The 18144-nt window shown below is 32.0% G+C and overlaps 2 protein-coding genes and 1 non-coding gene across 7 annotated transcripts; all 3 read right to left on the minus strand.

The window, feature by feature from the left end:
* Positions 1 to 554: 554 nt before the first annotated feature.
* Positions 555 to 648, minus strand: TRNAY-GUA. Its single transcript has 2 exons — positions 612 to 648; positions 555 to 590 (listed from the first exon to the last, which is right to left on the minus strand). It is a non-coding gene; the product is annotated as a tRNA-Tyr (tRNA).
* Positions 649 to 972: 324 nt separating this feature from the next.
* LOC114425890 (TATA-box-binding protein-like) lies at positions 973 to 5612 on the minus strand. 4 transcript variants are annotated; one of them, XM_028392867.1, is made up of 10 exons: positions 5384 to 5610; positions 4987 to 5111; positions 4208 to 4295; positions 3801 to 3872; positions 3194 to 3244; positions 2878 to 2922; positions 2691 to 2783; positions 1865 to 1966; positions 1700 to 1773; positions 973 to 1335 (listed from the first exon to the last, which is right to left on the minus strand). In XM_028392867.1, coding segments are annotated over exons 2-10 (603 nt in total). In that variant the 5' UTR covers positions 5064 to 5111; positions 5384 to 5610; the 3' UTR covers positions 973 to 1334. The 4 variants fall into 4 exon arrangements, with proteins under 4 accessions (XP_028248668.1, XP_028248669.1, XP_028248671.1 ...); XM_028392868.1 differs by lacking the exon at positions 2878 to 2922 and having other exon boundaries at positions 5384 to 5612; XM_028392870.1 differs by lacking the exon at positions 3801 to 3872 and having other exon boundaries at positions 5384 to 5611.
* Positions 5613 to 8326: 2714 nt separating this feature from the next.
* Positions 8327 to 11928, minus strand: LOC114425333 (CBL-interacting protein kinase 2-like). Of its 2 annotated transcripts, XM_028392221.1 has the most exons (3): positions 11758 to 11928; positions 11505 to 11636; positions 8327 to 10391 (listed from the first exon to the last, which is right to left on the minus strand). In XM_028392221.1, the coding sequence occupies exon 3, from the start codon at positions 9924 to 9926 to the stop codon at positions 8538 to 8540; it is 1389 nt and encodes a 462-aa protein (XP_028248022.1). In that variant the 5' UTR covers positions 9927 to 10391; positions 11505 to 11636; positions 11758 to 11928; the 3' UTR covers positions 8327 to 8537. The 2 variants fall into 2 exon arrangements, with proteins under 2 accessions (XP_028248022.1, XP_028248021.1); XM_028392220.1 differs by lacking the exon at positions 11505 to 11636.
* Positions 11929 to 18144: the final 6216 nt, after the last annotated feature.

Consider the following 18144-nt stretch of genomic DNA (forward strand, 5'->3'; position numbering starts at 1 on the left):
TCATACTGTTAGCACTTTTATCTCTAAAACAAAAACTATTCATTTAGTTATTTAAGATTATAAAGAAGAGATATTTTAACTTTTTTTCTTTCAATGAATATTCTGAAGGATTGTTGTGTGACCTTTTTTAGAGAATAAATTGTTTAAGAAGCTGAATTTAATATTTACTCTAATTTATTTTATGATTAAAATTGTAGTTAAAATTAACCATTCACATAATAGTTTAACGATTAAAATTTCAAAATTTATAATTCCATTTACACACTAACGTATTTTATCAGGATTTTACTCCTTAACTTTTAATGTTAATAATAGTCAAAGATCATTTGATTGCAAACTTGTAACAAAATTTACATTTAAGAAAAAAAAAATGGATTCGAAAGCGGGAAACATGATACATCTAGTTTATTCTCTGTTCAATGTCAAAAATGGTTTTGAATAGGTTGCATTTCAAAGTTGTAAAATAAGTATAACTAAAAAATTAACAGAGAAAGAAAGGGCAAAATGGACCAAACTTTGAAAGAAAAAAAAAAAGAAAATTTCAAAAACATAAATCCGACCTGCCGGATTCGAACCAGCGACCTAAGGATATCTATTTGGCATATTACCAACTACAGTCCTCCGCTCTACCAACTGAGCTAAGGTCGGTTTGTAAACTCAATGCACATAAATGATAGTTCGTTATACAAATGAAAATATTTTAGCATTTTTCTCATCATTCAACAGTTTTTGGGGTAATAAGAATCCTCGAAATATTCGGATCATACAATGATAATCGTTTTTTAATTTATTATTATTATTATTATCTTTTCTGGTGTATAAATATAAATAAAAAAGGGATAGTTTCATTTCCATATTATACTGGCCATTAATATAGTGAATCAGTTGTTTCAATGAAGATGACCAGTATAGGAACTAGACTAAAATAAAAAGTTGATAAACCAATTCCTTTGTTCAATTACAACGTTATTGTAATCATGAAGCATAGTTATCAAATGTAGTGTTTGATTAGCCAAAAAACAAAGTTACTCATAGTTGAAATGAACCACAAATAGTTTCCACTTCAGTGAAAGTTATTCATGATTTGCACAGGCTTCCACTTTTTCTTTTCATTCTGCCTCTTATAAATCTCTTTTTCTACAGTCAAATTCAATACACGGTTTTTTTTTTCTTCCACTTTACTAAAGCAGGATCCCTTTTCTTAAAAGAGAGAAAAAGACAGAACAAACACAGGTGTCTTATTAAAACTCAATCCAGATTACAGATATTTCTATCTCTGGTCTTCATATTTACAGTTCAATCAAGCCTTGCTCCTGCTCTCTTGACAGTAGTAATCTGTGCCATTAATAGCAAATATTCCAAAGACATCAGAACTAACAAGATAAACTTCATGACACACTACTAGTCACACTGAGTGCCTCCAAACTAAAGTTTCAGTTTACTTTTGTAGTTAAATCGCATTTTACATTATTCAGATTTCAGAACTTATACAAATATATGACCCAGAAAAGAAACTGCGTAAAGAATTTCGTCATTTCAATTAGGAAAACCTCAGCCCTACATCTGACACAATTATATTCTGATAGCTGAACAAAGAAAACAAAAATAATAGAGACAATGATATTGATTCATTATATTCCTAGCCCAGGGATTACAACATGTATATCCTATAGCAATTGAAAAAGAGCCACTTCCATACCATTGTTGGTTTTTCCTGAACTCAGTAAGCACTGGATATATGTTCTCAAAAGCTGTGTAAGTCTCATCTCTAACCTAAAGAGACGAAAATGAAAACATCACTGTAAGTGAATCAGCCGGAAAATGCTAAAATGTACATGGGAAGATCCCAAGACCATTATTATACCTTGGCTCCTGTCAGAACAATTTTTCCAGAGACAAATATAAGCAAGACTATCTTGGGTTGCTTCATGCGATAGATTAGTCCTGGAAACAGCTCTGGTTCATACTACCAACAAGAACAAACAAGTTTAACATATGTTAATCATTACTTAAACATTTAGTATGTAGAAAGAAGCCAGGAAACCAACTGCACATGCAGAAACACAACTGAAAATGGCTCTTTCCATCATCTACACTTTCTTTATAACACAAGCACCATGGTAAAAAATACTTCCCCACTCAGTTCTTCCGGTTATAATCATAAAAACTTCCAACACTTTTAGAACATACAAGTATCTGCAAAAGTGCAGTTGGCAATGGATATCATGGGTTAACACAGCCTCTGCTTAATGAAAATTAATAAAAACCGATTTGTGGTTGTTTGGCTGTCATGGAAATCAAGAATGGTTTTCCATTTGTACTAGTTAAATCCATTTTTTTCCAAAGTTTACACCTGTTATTGAATTTAGTTTTTCAGTATAGAATATTTGACACCACTAAAATCAGGTATACAATTCAAGGAAACAAAGAAAATTATGTAATATGATACCAAACACCAAGATGTGATTTCCTAACAACAAATAACAATTGAGCAATGATAACCATTTTTCAAATAATAAGCAATATTAGTTAAAGAAAAAAAATTCATCAAGTCATGTACAACATCCTATAGAATAGCCCACGTCAAGAGGACCATATGTAGGACTGATTACTAGGGCAGGAATTTGTGAGGACCATTTTTCCATGAAATTCACCAGGAAAAACAGATGATTATTGCACTTCACACTTACACTTGAGAAAGCACCATGGGAATTGGCAAGACCCTCAAGTCGAATGGGGAACTTGACATCACAAGAGCCAACAATGTTCTGAATCTTAAAATCCTAAAGCAGAATAAAGAAAAAGGAATAAATCAATGACCACAAACTGCTTCTGTAGAGTGGAAAACAACTGATAAAATTTTTGGAGATGTTGTACCTTAAATTTAGCTGGGAAACCAAGCTTTTGAATAATTCTAGCATACTGAAAAGAGAGAAAAACAAGTAAAAAGTGCTATAAATTTTCGAATAAAATGTGTGAATCAAGCTTATACTAAGTGAAGAGAACAATAAAATCATCCACCCCTTCCATTGGTTTAAGGAGTTTATTTTTCTACAAACTACAGAATGAATAAGCTCCAAACCAAGCTAAAATTAATGGCAAGATTCTCCAGTCAATCAACCTCAACTTTGAGAAATTTCAATAATATACAGTATGAATGAGCTTACAAGATGAGGGGGGAGCATTAGCATACCTTCCTTGCCGCCAATTTAGACTGTTGCTCACTCTTGGCTCCAGTACAGACCTAACCATGAGATTTAAATTTAGGGGGGAAAAGAGCATAAGAAATAGAAGCCCATCACAAGCAAGTGAAGCAACATGCTGAATCAGTTAGTTTTTTCAAATGAAGGAATAGAAGCCCTTCAAAAAAAATGGCATTGGGGGGTATCCTAATGTTAACTCTGCAGCCACATTACAAGCACCTATAATGGTAAACTAGTGAAAAATGGACAAATCTGAATTGTATAAATAATATAAATATAAATATAGCATTCACTTGGCACTAGTGCCCAAATTCCTGTCCATCAATCTTACCAGCATAGTTAACTAAAACACAGGACAAGAGAATTAAAGACAGAATCAGACAATTACAACTTCACTGCGACTTGCAAAAATGTGTATAAATAGAATAGTTTCTTTATTCTTGACAAAAAAAAAAAAGAGAATAGTTTCTTTATATACTTTTTGTGTGCAAAACATCAACTGATCTGTATCAACTCACATTAACTTATTGCATGTCATGCAATTCCAACTTAATTGGACAGAAGTACCAGATTCAACCAAAAAAAAAAAAAAAATACCATCTTGCCAGATGCAAAAATGAGTGCAGTAGTTTTTGGTTCCCTGATCCTCATAATAACAGCAGCAAAACGCTGCAAAGATTCAAAAGATAGACATAAGCACTGCAGATAAATGACCAATCAGCATAAAGACATGTCTAGCATGCAAATTAATTATTGATCTCAGATAAAAAAAAGTGTAGTGGATAAGTGGTTTGAAATCAACAGTAACATTAATAGAAATCATAGATCAACCTATCCTCGTTGGACCAAATATTAAAACTACATCTTTTTAGACAAATTTAGAACAGAACAGAAACCAAGTCAACCACCTTCACAATAATTGCAATGCAAAAAGCAACACAATGTACACATGCACACACACACACACAGATGGGAGGAATTCACAATCAACAAGCAAAACTTGCCTTGGGATTGTATTCTGCATTTCGAGCTTGAAGTGCAATTGATTTAAGCTCCAACTTACAGTCCAAATTGACCGTTGACACAATATTTCTGGCAGTATAAATAGTAAACAATTTTAGATATTCCAATGCAAATATAAGAAATCATTATCCAGTCTAAGTAATTAACATAAAATTTACATGAATGCAATCAGCATAATCTGTATATATTTTGAGCTCATCTTAGAAGAGATGTGGAATACACTACAACTCTACAAGGATTTCCACATTAGAGTATAACCCCCATCTATTATGGACATGCCTCTCAAACCTCATTCACTTAGTTCTGATGGCTGAAATTCTGAATTGAGCTAAGAATTCCCATAACGAGATATGTATCATATTTGAATTTGAATTTGAATGCTGACATACAGAAAAAAGGACTGATCATTTACAGGTAATTCTTAAGCAAAACAGTTTCTGTTTTGAAGCAATAGTTTCTATTGGCATACAAGTAAATGGTACGTTGACCAAGAAAACATCTTTAGCCCAAATACTGGTAAACCCATCTGATCCACTCGACATAAAACCACGAGGTTAATTTGGAAGTAGTAATCTCAAACTCAATATCATACACGGGGGATCACTTGGATTTGGATAACACTTCTTTATTACTCATGAACAAAAACCCACAGACCACAACTTCAAACTACAACACATTGTTGCAAACAACACAGTTACCCATTTCATGCTCTTAATTACAATCCAAAGAAGCATTCACTTAAAAGACAAGTGATACTCACTGAAGGGTAGGCACAATCCCAGAAGGGTGCTTTGTTAAATCCACAGGTTGGCTACCTTCCAATGCTTGTTCAGCCATGAATAATCAAAATCCAATTTAATGCTATGCCTCAAAACCAGCAAAAAGCTGCCCATCAACGAAAACCACCATGTTCCACAGTGATCAGTACCAAAACCCTCAATTTTCCTTACAAAAGTAACAAAATACACAAAAGAACCAATTTTTAAAAGAACCCAGATCACGGATGGTTTTATACACACACAAAATTGTTTTTGACAAAAAAAAATCAACAAAAGGGCAATTTTTTTTTCCCGCAATCAGGTTATAATCGTTAAGAAATTGTGGGGAAATCCGTGTGTGAAGAATTAGATCTTATTGACAATGGGTATCTATCAGACCTTTTTTCCTTTATATATTTACAGAACTAGGGTTTTCTATCTTTTATATTTTGTTTGACGGATCTGAGAGATTGTTGAGTTGAAATGAATGGAATTGAGGAGAGTGGGAAGGATTTGGTGCCAGAAATTTGTATTTGAGCGTTTAAAAAGGGTTCGATTTGATGGGATTAAGAAGAGTTGTAAGGTTGCTTATTTATAGAGAGAGAAAAGAAATAGAGATATATAGAGAACAGAAGAGGGTAAGAATCAACATATAGTAAGATAGATTTGTCAGCTTCAGGCGAGCATGATCTATTTGTAGGTGCCCATATTGCCCCTGGAGAGACATGGACACGTGAGAAATGTGTCACGTACCAATGCTGTTGTCACACGCTCATTGACTCGTAGTCATACCTCATTGCTGATCTAAATTATACATACATATATATATATATATAAGAAACTGAATAATAATTCTTGTGAGAAAAAAATTATGGAGGTATAAAATAATTTGATAGTGTTATCTAATTATAAATTATTATTTAAATTACTTTAAGATAAGACTTTTTATCTTAAAATAATTTAAACAATAATTTATAATTGAGTGATTTTATAAAATTATTTTAGATTCTTATTCATATAAATTAAATTCTTCTTATATTTGTGAATATAAATAAATTTTTTATATAATTGTTTTGATATTTGTTTGTTTCACACCATCCTATTTTTTATTATTAATCTTCATTCCTATTTTGTAAGCATTAATTTGGGAATTAAGAATGTATTTTTTAATTATAAAGTTAAAATATACTGCATGTTGTAAAGTTAAAATATAATGCTATGAATACATGTTGTGACTTGTGAACCATTGTTTTGGGCCATACTGGGCCTTCCTTTCAAGTAAAAAATTGGGACACAATAACGGAACTTTCCCACCTCCCATTATTCAATAAAAATACAATAACACTTTTAATGAAATTTTCACCTCCCTTCTTCCTTCTCTCATTTCGCAACAGCATCTCCCTCAACTCCCTCAACGACACACCCTTGCAGCGGCATCCCAACACACCCACAATGACAATACCCCTCCCTCTTGTGGTGACTCCTTCACCCTCCCTCATTCTCGCACTTATTCCTCCTTCCATGAAGGTAAGTGGCTCCTTCACCCTTCTCTTCTCTTTTCTTTGCTTTTCTTCTTCCTTCTTCTCCCTATATTAAATTTAATTAACTATAAAAAGGCTTTAGGAATGGTCTTCTCGTAAGCAAAAATACTTCCAATACTTCCAGAATAATCTTTTCATAAGCAAAAAATACTTTCGGGATGATCTTTTCATAAGCAAAAATTGCTTATGAAAGGTCATTCCAGAAACATTTTTGCTTATGGAATGACCATTCTAGGAGTTTTTTTTTTTTTTTAAAAATCTAGAGCACCATTTCTGGAAGTGTATTTTGTATATTCTGGAAAAGGGGTTCTGAAAATCATTATTGTGCTTACGAAAAGCCCATTCTGAAAGCAACAACTACAATATGGAGTAGTCTTTTCAGAAGTGTATTTTGTATCTTTCGAAAAAGGCATCTCAAAAAGTACTATTTTAGCTTATGAAAGAATCATTTTGGAAGCAAAAACTGCAATCCAAAATGTCTTTCTAGAAATGCATTTTGTATCTTCTAGAATGGTCATTCTAGAAGCACTATTACTATTTTTGCTTATGAAAAAGGTGTTTCATAAGTTTTTTCCTTTTGGAAGGGTCATTCCGTAAGATCATTTATACCTTTACGAAACGCTTGTTCTGGAAACAGGTCCAAAACTCAAAATAGGAATGTCAATTCCAGGAAGAAGAGTTGAGTTGGAGAAAAAGAGAAGAACAGGAAAAGGGAGGGTCTGGACTTGTGCTGACTGCGGGAGAAAGAGAGGAAGAAGGGAAGCAGAGGATCGGAAGAAGATAGAAGGGGTACATTGGGATTTTAAAAAAAAACTAGGAGGTGTAGAATGCAATAAGGAAGGTGCAAAATTCAATTGCCTAAAATTATTGACCCTGGATCACAAAGAACTGACGAGGGGTTTTGGTTTTTCAATAATTAATTTTGAAAAGAAATTTTAGTAACGCATTTGACGAGATTTTTTTAAAATAAACCTTTCTTTATTAGATCAACTTTATATGGAACCTACTGAATAAAGATTGGAACATTATTATATCAACGTAAATTTCACTAAAAGTGTTGAAAAAAGTGTACTTTATAAACACTCATAAGAAAAAAAAAAATAAGTAAAATGAATTACACTTTTCTCACAAGTTAAATCAAATTATGTATCTCAACTTGAAAAAATTACATGGGAGAGCATCTATACAAGTTGACCAAAAACTGCATTGGTGGACCAATATTATACTCTGATTTCCCTCTGGTTTCTATAATATATCCTTGGTGCACACCAAATATGATTTGTATCCTGTGTTGACTGTTGGCTCATCCAAAGAAAAACAAGGATAAAAAATTACTGGTTATTCAGCATAACCCCGATAAAGCAGTTAATGTAGCGTGTTAGATATGATCACTATATATGGGTTATCTACAACTACAAGTTTTAGCTTCCATGTCTATTAATCAAACCCGGACACAAAACATTCGTGAACTCATTGGCGAATAAAAGTCAAAAGGCAATATATGATGCCATTTTTAAACTTTCGCCCAATTGCATTTCAGAATCCACTTTTAAATAAAATAAAATGCAAAATAAAAAGCAGAGCAGGTCCAAATCAATTCATAGGAAAATTGGTATTGGGAAAAAAAAAATTAAGAAAATGACACAAACCAAGCAGTTTCATTAGACCCGAACACAGGGAAATTGTGGTGGGGTACTTAGTAACCTATGATATCAATATCATATCACACAGTTACTAACTCAAGCTTCAAAATGCAAATTGCCAGTTCAAAACATGTGAAGCAATATAAAGCAACTAAGTATAAAGAATGACCATGAAGGATGGAATAAAACACCCAAATTGGTGAAATTTGCAATTTAGGTACACAATTGTTCAAGTATCCATCAGACAAGAGGAGGCTGAACCAGCCACATTATTCTATGAGTCCTATTAAAATTAAGCACTTGACTAAGATAATGACAAAAGAAGCACAGTGCATACAAAAACCAAGGGGTGAAATATTGATCATGAAACTAAGCAGTATGAGAAGGTTGGTGCTCTTCCTGGACTACTTCATGTTGCTCTTGCTCTTGCTCTTGCTGTGGTTTTTCTCCTTGCCAGGTCCAAACAATGTCCTTAAGCGCTGGTCTTATATCCTGTTTAAAAAGCTTCTGGTACTCCATGGTGTCACCATTGGACTTTCTAAGTTCCACCATATGGAAGTGTGGGGTAATCTCAAAAATCTCAGCATCAACACCCAAAGTTCCTTTCCTGCCTTCCTTGGAACCTTCCAATTTGAGCAAGCCTCCATCTTTCTTCTTTACTTTCAAGCAAAGCCGCTTACAAATTTCTTCCAACTTCAAGACTATGATTGAGGCAGGCTTTTTTGACATAAACCGTGTCTCTTTCTTGAGAAAAGTGTCCTCGAACAAACCAGATAAATCAAAACCAGTTGAGAAGGAGATAATATCAAAAGCATTTAAGTTACAAGGCTTGGCCTGTTCTTGCTTAGGCTCGGCAATAGGACCATCATTTTCGCATGCTTCAAATATTCCATCAGCATCAAGGGGAGCTAGCTCTTCGTTTTCGGTCACAGTAATAGCAGGCTTCTCCAACCCCTTTTTAAACCAAGAACTTTCCATAATCTTGGCCATTGATATCCTGGCCTTTGGGTTTGGATCCAATATTCTGGACAAAAACCGGCGAACATCCGGTGCAAACCATTTAGGAAATTTGAATTCCCCTCTACCAATCTTCCTGTACATCTCCATCAGATTTGTATCCTGGAATGGAAGATGACCAGCCAATAGAACATACAAGATTACCCCACATGACCATATATCAGCTTTAATCCCATCATAGCCCTTTCTGTTTATCACTTCCGGAGCAACATAGGCAGGGGTACCACATGTAGTATGGAGCAATCCATCTTGGCACTTAGATTCAGCAAGTGCACTCAACCCAAAGTCAGAAACCTTCAAATTCTCATTTTCATCCAATAGTAGATTTTCGGGTTTTAAATCTCGATGACACACACCCCTGCTATGGCAGTAGTCAACTGCACTAATCAGTTGCTGAAAATATTTCCGAGCAACATCCACCTTGAGCCTTCCTTTGACTACCTTGTTGAAGAGCTCACCACCTTTTGCATGTTCCATGACAAAGTAAATTTTGGTTTTACTGGCCATTACCTCATAAAGCTCAACCACATGTGGATGTCTGATTAATCTCATCACCGAAATTTCACGCTTAATCTGATCAATCATTCCAACCTTCAAAATCTTTTCTTTATCAACTACCTTAATGGCCACACTCATGCCAGTTATAAGGTTCCTAGCATGGTAGACCTTAGCAAAGGTTCCTTGGCCTAATAATCTCCCAAGTTCATATCTTTGCATAAGCACACTTCCCTTCTGCTCCATTTACTGTAACTACTCCTTTAGCATACAACCAATGCTACTACCAATAGGATAATATACTAAGTATACACTAAATACAGGTGCTTATGTGACCAGAAAGCAGTAAACTATTCCAAAGATGCTCAAAGCTCATCCATCTTCACAAACATCCCGTTTTGAAATCAAACAATTGCTAAGATTTCCAGCCACCTCAGGCAAATGAGCATATAATTGATGTTGGCAGTGATCTAAACATCCAATCTCATCAAGGATTAATAAGGCTACCTCAGATGGAGCTACAACCTCATTAACCTGAGAGAGGGAACTCTTTACTTTCAACCACATCTTTCAGCATTCCCTGGATTTGGTAAAGTAAACTGGAGAATATTGAAGATGAACTCCTGAGAAACCTTCTCGAGCAGTCAAGAATAAAGCAGCACCTGGTTACCTTTCAACTACCCAAAAGCAAAACATTCAATGAAGGCATACCTGAAAAAAAAAAGGCAGGAAATTGAGTAGGCAACATTAAACAATCCAATCCAACTAAAAAAATTATAAAATGCGAGGAAAAAATTAATCTTTTTCTATCAACATTTATAGCTTCTTTCAGATTTCAGCGTTTAACAATCTGGATGCATGCAAAACAAACTAAGAAAAGGAACAAGGAAATCAAATCTCAAAACAAAACAGCAACAGGTGACTTTTAATCATAAATTTACAGGATTTAACTCGACAACAAATTGGCCAATTGATTAATTACAGATTCCTCCATAATTATTAGGAATAAGTAGTTCAAGACAGGCAAGAAGAAAACAGGTTTGAACAACTACAGAAGTACATGCCTATATGGTGTCAAAATTTAATAGATCCACCCAAGCAGTGACAGTATGCTTCACCAAAGCAATCAAGTTTAATAAAAAAAATCATTCAACTGGTTAGATAAGCACACTGACATTTTTTCAATACAACACACACTGATTATGGGCTTGAGACTTAAACAAGGCACATGTAACCTGTGATACCATCACACGGTTTTGATGAGATCACCAGTGATTTCATACCAAAACAAGCTAGACAAACAAATAAAACAGTGCTCACATATCCATGTGGATTTTCTTAAATTAGGAGAATTTGGTGGAACCTCAGAGAGAAAGGAAATTCCACTAGGTTGAAAATAAACACTACAAGCATGTGTTTCCACCTTCCATCATATCATGGCCCAACTTTAATAATATTCCTTTCTGTCTACCTAATTTCATGTTTGTTTCACATGTCAATGGTCCTGTTTTGAAGGGTAGCAATCAAGTAGAGAAAAATTGTATCCACGCTTTAAGATTGGCAAAACTGTCACCACATACAACAATTCAATCGAAGAAAAGAGGCAAAGTAGAAGTAAAAACAAAAAGAAAAAACTTTTACAAGAAAGGATTAAGAAACTAAGAAATTGTCAATCAGTAATAACAAGTAAACAATCAACACCAAAAAAAAAAAAATAGCACATCCTCAACACAAGAGATATACTAAGAACAAAACCAGTAATAACAAATAAACGATCCACACACACATCACCCCCACAATAAAAAAAGAAGGAAAATAGCACACCTTCAACACCACCACACAAATAAGAACATAAAGGGGTATGGAAAGAGAGTGGAAAAGCTTGTGACTTTGCGAGATGTTGAACAAAATAGAGAGAAATAATCATCAAAATGATGTTAAACAATGATCTCAGACCTGAAGCCAACAAAGTAAAGCTTCAAACTTTCATGCAGAAAAAAGAGTGAGGATGTTGAGAATGATGCAGAAAAAAATGATTGTTTAAACTCATAAAAAAAAAATGCAGAAGGGTGTTTACCTGTGAGGGGGTTTGAGAATGATTGTTAAACTGTTAGTGGCTGCAAATTGCAGTGCAGAAGACGAAGGAGAATTGAGCACCGAATGAGAGAAACATGTGTTGTCGCTTTAACGTTAGATGAGAAAATTTGGGGAGACTCGAATTCCTTCTTAGCAGATTCTTATAAACTTGAATTCTTGTCTCTTCCCACTGGCCCCTCCCCCCTTGACCTGATTGCTACGTTACTTGTTCGTTTTATTTTATTTTATTATTATATTTTTATTTTAATATGCTAATCAATACATTAAGAAGTAACAAATTTATTTATTTTTAAATTAAAAGTATAATAAAATAGTGTGACATAGCACTCATCATATCATATCATATAAATATGATATTACTTTTATAAAATATATTTAAAATTTTTATAATTTAAAAGTATATATCATTAGAATGGACTACTTCTAATTGAAAGTGGATTAGCAGCTCCAAACTAGTATTATTGGAGCATCTGAGGGAACGCATTTGAACGAGCAGTACTTATCCTTCACTCAGCTTGATTTTTTTTTTCATCAAGTAAATTTTTAAATTCAAGTACAATTCGATTCAAATTAGAGTTTAAGTACACGAGAGCAAGGTGTGCAGGTCGAATAAAATCATAAAATAAGCTAAATTATGTAAGCCCATCTAACTTATCAATTGTTAAATTTATTTTAAACTAATTATTATAGTGAAATTTACATGTTAAATGTTGCTATAACATGTTTATTAAAAATAGCATACAGTAAGATTTAACTAAAGTACTATAGTACTTATTTTTTATACTTGTGTTTTAAGAAGAAGAAAAATATTTTAGACTTTATATTTCTCTTTTAATATTCGTTTTGGCATATTAGTAAGATGGCCTTAGAAAGCTTTGCCTTGACGAATGGGAAAATCCTAAACATGAGATGCTAAATGGGTGGGAAATTTTTTGAAAAAAATGGAAAATGACTCACCATTATCTTTGTTTAACTTCTTGTGTTATCCTTCCACCTAAACATTCTATACACAACAAAAGAGTTAGGAAGAAAGAGGAACTCCGTGCATGAGACCTCTTAATGGTGTAAAATTAAGAAGAAATACTATGCATGATGAGGGAAACAATGATTGAGGAGGTGACAAAAAAACCTTAGAGTATGTTATTTTAAATTGTATAGATAGTCCCATAACCTACAATGAAGGGAATATATTGGGCTAGCATATGTCCCAATGCAGCCAGGTCTGATCTCCTTAAAAATTGAAATAGTCGTGACCTACTACATAAATTTAACTTACTTAAAGAAGAAGTTGCTAACTAAATTAATGCAAACCCTAATCAATTGTCTCCTTTAAAACGATAACTTTATCTTCTTTCCTACTTGAGACTTTTTAAATGTAAAAAGCTAAGTGTTACTTTTGTACAAGAATAACAAATCTAGCTTGTACATTTGATGTAACTTATACATGTATTTATGGCCTCGCCTATTGGCAAAGCCATGAACCTTTTAAGAAATCATAACAAAATCTTGCATGTCAATCATGATAAACCATGGTGGTGAAAGAACAAAACATGAGTAGAAGTTGCAATGCCAATGTGTCAACCATCTCTTCGCTCTCTAAATCATCTATATAATTAATTATTGCACCAGGTTTGAGTGCATCATTCATCCCTTGAGAAATATTATGAGGTTTTGGATCATCTAGCAAGTTTAATTAGTTTATGCATAGTCATAACTTGGACATGCATATCCAACAAGATGTCATGGGTATGGAAAGTAAAAGGTGGAGCTTGAATAAGATTAGAGGGCATGGAGTTCTTTGGTGCTACAATGGTGCTTATAGGGGGTTGCATCGATAATTTCACCATGCAAAGGTTGTGGGATATTACTAGAAACTGTAGGAACTTAACCTATAATATTAACCTTTTTCACATGTTGAATATTCATGTCCATATTCTTTCTTGTTTTAGGCCCTTTATGTGATTTTTTCTTTTTCTTTGAGACCTTCCCATGATCTCGTGGGGATCAATAAACCCACTATCATTTGTTTTAAGATAGTAATTGTCCCTCCATCATTAATGAGCTCATCATTGAAATTTAATAAATTAAATAGATTATTTTCCATTTTTGTCTTCCATGATTGACACAACTATCATTATGAACTTTATTTTTGCCATTATCACATTGCCTACTTGGCATTTCCCCCACATAACAACAAGCCAATCATAGTAAAGATCTTGGTTATCATAATTAACATTTGTAGCATATTGTGAATTAGGGTTTGCATGTGATTGTTATCTTGTACATACATTTACCCATCACCCTCTTGGGTGGAGAGGGTCAACAAACCGATGGTGGAGTAACTCCAACTTTCAAACAATTTGTTATGTGACCATAATAGCCATATACAAGTTTTCAAGGTATACATTAAACAAAAATAATAATTAAACCAAATCGTCCACACTACAAGATGTTTTAGGTCAATATCCACAAAAATTCCAACAAACTTGTCTCTTGATACATCAATTGTTCTAACATAATCTCTAAATATTGAATTTCCCACTACTGGTGCTAGAGGGTCAAGACAACACTTTTGTCATAATATTCCAAACCAAGGCTAGGAAATTAATTGTATTTAGACTAAGGTTCTATCAATTTAGACATTTAATGGAACAAAATCAAAAATCCATGGATAAACTACAAGATAACAACAATAATAAAAAATTCCCCCATTGATGACCTTATTTTTATCTTTTGGCTAAATCAAATTTGACCCACATAAAAATTATTCCCCATATCAACCACATCAATGGCTCTCAATGGTGTCTGAATTGCTTTCCGTCAATCCTTCATAATGAGGAAAAGTTCTAACAATATGTTATCATCATATACCATTGAAGCTTTATCCTATCTTTGTCTCCAAGTTCTATTTTAAACAAAATACTTTCAATAAGCTCCACGTGGCTCTAGTTACGGGGTTAGGAAGAGGGAGAATTCTTTCTTTCAAGGGGGAGCTTAGCAATGTAACAAACATGAGTGTACTCCTATAAATTAATCAATAAAAAAATGTTAGAAAAGTATTAAGAAATAGTAATAAGACTCATGTTATTATAATTGATTGGAGTTTATATATGTCTTTGACACTCCTATATTTGGAAATAACAATAACACATCAGTCAGGTTGAAGTGAATAAGATGCAAGGGCAACATTGGTAGCCTTATAGGCCAATATTTGATGAATTTGTGATAATGTGGGTTCGTTTGATTTGCTAAACTTTATCATATTTAACATGATAAATATTTTTATTCTACGTTAATTTAAAAAAAATCATGGGATAATATAAAATTAATGAGACGAGAACATGACAAAAACAAACTCCTCAATTTCTTGTTATTCAGAAAATCATGGAACAATTTTTACAACTTTTTGTCTCAAGTATTCAAAAGACAAACATACTTAAAATTATAAAATGATGTTATTTGATTAATTAATAAAATAGCATATAAATTTATTTATTTATGCAAATTAAGAACACAAAGGTGTTGAAGCTAAATAGAATTCTGCAAAACAGCATATTTCTATGTACCTATGATGCTTGCTTAGTGGAGTATTTGCCTGATTACGTTTATAGTGTCCCGATCAACAATCCATTCAAATTCGATGTCGCACAAAGCAACAAAAGTGGTACCCGGAAGCTTCTCAGAGAATAGAAATATAGAATACAAAGTTTTGTGTGAAACTCAAGAAGTTAATTAGCAAGAACAAAATAGAATAGAAAAATACAAAAAAAAATGAGTTTTTTAATCTTATTTATTTAATATGAACAATAGTTGATAACAAAAATGCATTGAATTTCGTGCACAATTTATTTTTTTTGGTCTCACGAGTTAAGAAAATAGAAGAGTGACACAAATATAATGATTTATATTTCCCAAACAAGTGAAATTCGCCTAACATATTTTGCTTAGAAAAATGAAAAACAATGTATATAGGTTATACAAAGTATACATATGGGACATTATATATAATGAATTTTTCTTTTCATTTTCCCTCTTGCTAAATAAGTAATAAAAAAATAGAGTCTATTTTTTTTATCTGTGATAATTGAATACACTGTTAAATAATTTATAACACTCACACAACCTACTCAACCAATTAAGCTAAACTTCCTTAATAAATTAGAGTATTAATTAAAAATATTTATTTTAAAATTTTCAAGATTTAAAAAATATGTTTATTTATTTTTTTTCTCATCATCATTTTTGTACCAAATTCATCTCATCACCCCAACACTAATGTTTTATTGGGGTTTGTGAAAAATAGAAGTAAAGATTGTGGAAGGAAGGAAAAGAGACTAAGGGCATATTTGATTATATTCTCCATTTTTAGTTTTAAAAATTGTTTTCTAGAATAATTCCATACTATTAAAAGGCTAATTTCTCATAAAAAATTTATTAAGTTTTAAAAATTGTTTCTAAAACAATTGAAAAAAAAAAACAAAAAGAGCTTCCAAGTGTTTTTCTTTTTTATACTGTTTTTGCAACTCATGTTTTTGCAACTCATGTAAGCACAAGTAGTGGGACTGCTCTAAGGAGTTTGTCTTAATTACTTCAATTAATATTATTGAATTAATTTTGTTTAATAATATTTAATAGTCAATTTTGGAGGCAATATATATAAGAGATTTTTTGTAGAAGATTATTCTATCAATAAATGAGAGGTAAATTATAATAGTCGTCTTAAAAAGTAACTTTAAGTTTTGTAAAATGTCAAAATTTGATTTAATTGACAAAATAATTTTACACTAGTAATTTGCAAATATCTTATTTTTCCCTATTGATTGAATTTTTTTTACATTAATTAAATAAATTAAGAAAAGTAAATATTTCTTTTAAAAGAAGAATAGTTCAAGAAAAAATATTTATCTAAGTTGATATAAAAAACTCAAAAATCACGTATCGCAAAATGAGTAAGACACAAGCTATATATGAGAAAGATACAGGTTATATGAGAAAGATATCTTTTTTCTTACTACTAGAAAGAAAGTTATTTATCTTATTTTCAAAAGTAACATTTAAATTTATTTTAAAAAAAAATCTCTCATTTTTTTAAATAAAATGAAAATAGTTCTACTAGCATAAAAGGACAGAATATATATTTTATTTGGTAAACCAAGATTACATGATAATTTTAAAATTGAATTGGATATTAAATTGATAAAGTGAAATGATTGATGTTTTAAGGTATGAAGGTGTTCATGAAAAGAAAGTTTTATATATATATATATATATATATATATATTAATGGTTCGGTGCTAGATTAATCACCATTGCTATAATATTTATTTAATACGAATTGAACTTTATATAACTATATATAGACATTTCAAATATATTATTGTGTTAGTATAAATGGTAAACGATGAATAGATAATTAATGCTAGGAAACAAATCAGACAAGGTGTGGATAATGGATGATCGGTCACTAGCTAGGATCAAATTTTGAATGTTGTTGTGTCACGAATATATAAGATATATTGTAATTTTCTTTACGTGTAAATTGGTTTTATATATTGTGTTTATCTCTATTCTGTAGAATACCCCACTAACACTTCATTGGCCATGATCAAAAGATGGAAAGTATATTTTCCTTAACAAGAACGACAATGCAGTGCTTATCCCTTTACACCAAGAATTGAAGAATATTTGTTATCTTAATAAATTAAAGACGATTATCCTCTCAAAAAAATAATAATTAATTAAAGACGATATATATAGCATTCAATCTTATCGTCCTCTTGAGCTGAGTTTGAGACTATTACATAATGAACACCAAATATTGGCATGTTCTGTAAAGAAACACTCGTTGACTTCACCATCATTAATCATTAGGAAATATATTTATTCTTTGATAAATTATTTAAGTGAAATTTAATCACATGTTGTATAAACGAATGAATAAGAAAATGGTTAATTTCCGAAAATATCTCTTTGGTGACGGCAACAAAAGGCTCCGTAGTGATCTTTATCCGTAAAATGGGACAAATAAGTGTCAAACTTGAAACGAGGTAATGATGTGTTTAGAAGAATTGGTTTAAACTTATGAAAGTGATTTATGATATTTATATATGTCTTGTTTTGAATTTATTTTGATAAAATTTTCTATAAAAAAACTTATAATTTAACTTATGAATATTATTGTTTGATAATTTTTTTGACAGATTTATATTATTCAATAAATTTTATTAAATAAATATTTAGTTAAATTATTTATTCAATTTCACCCCAAAGACTGTTGGTAGGTAATTAATCTCGTCGGCTTTTTTCCTGCTTATAATTATTAGGAGTGGATTAAATCCAAGATTTTTGTTAGTAAAATATTCATTAT

The sequence above is a fragment of the Glycine soja genome, chromosome 9, assembly GCF_004193775.1.
Source record: "Glycine soja cultivar W05 chromosome 9, ASM419377v2, whole genome shotgun sequence".
Classification (NCBI taxonomy): domain Eukaryota; kingdom Viridiplantae; phylum Streptophyta; class Magnoliopsida; order Fabales; family Fabaceae; genus Glycine; species Glycine soja.

What these genes read in the sequence shown, in the direction of transcription:
- LOC114425890 (XM_028392867.1), bottom strand. Translation starts at nt 5,063, where the DNA reads ATGGCTGAACAAGCATTGGAAGGTAGCCAACCTGTGGATTTAACAAAG. An exon ending in CTAAATTGGCGGCAAGGAAG is followed by an intron (nt 2,923 to 3,193) that starts GTATGCTAATGC and finishes CTCTCTTTTCAG; the next exon opens with TATGCTAGAATTATTCAAAA. An exon ending in TTGTTCTGACAGGAGCCAAG is followed by an intron (nt 1,774 to 1,864) that starts GTATAATAATGG and finishes TCGTCTCTTTAG; the next exon opens with GTTAGAGATGAGACTTACAC.
- LOC114425333 (XM_028392220.1), bottom strand. Translation starts at nt 9,926, where the DNA reads ATGGAGCAGAAGGGAAGTGTGCTTATGCAAAGATATGAACTTGGGAGA.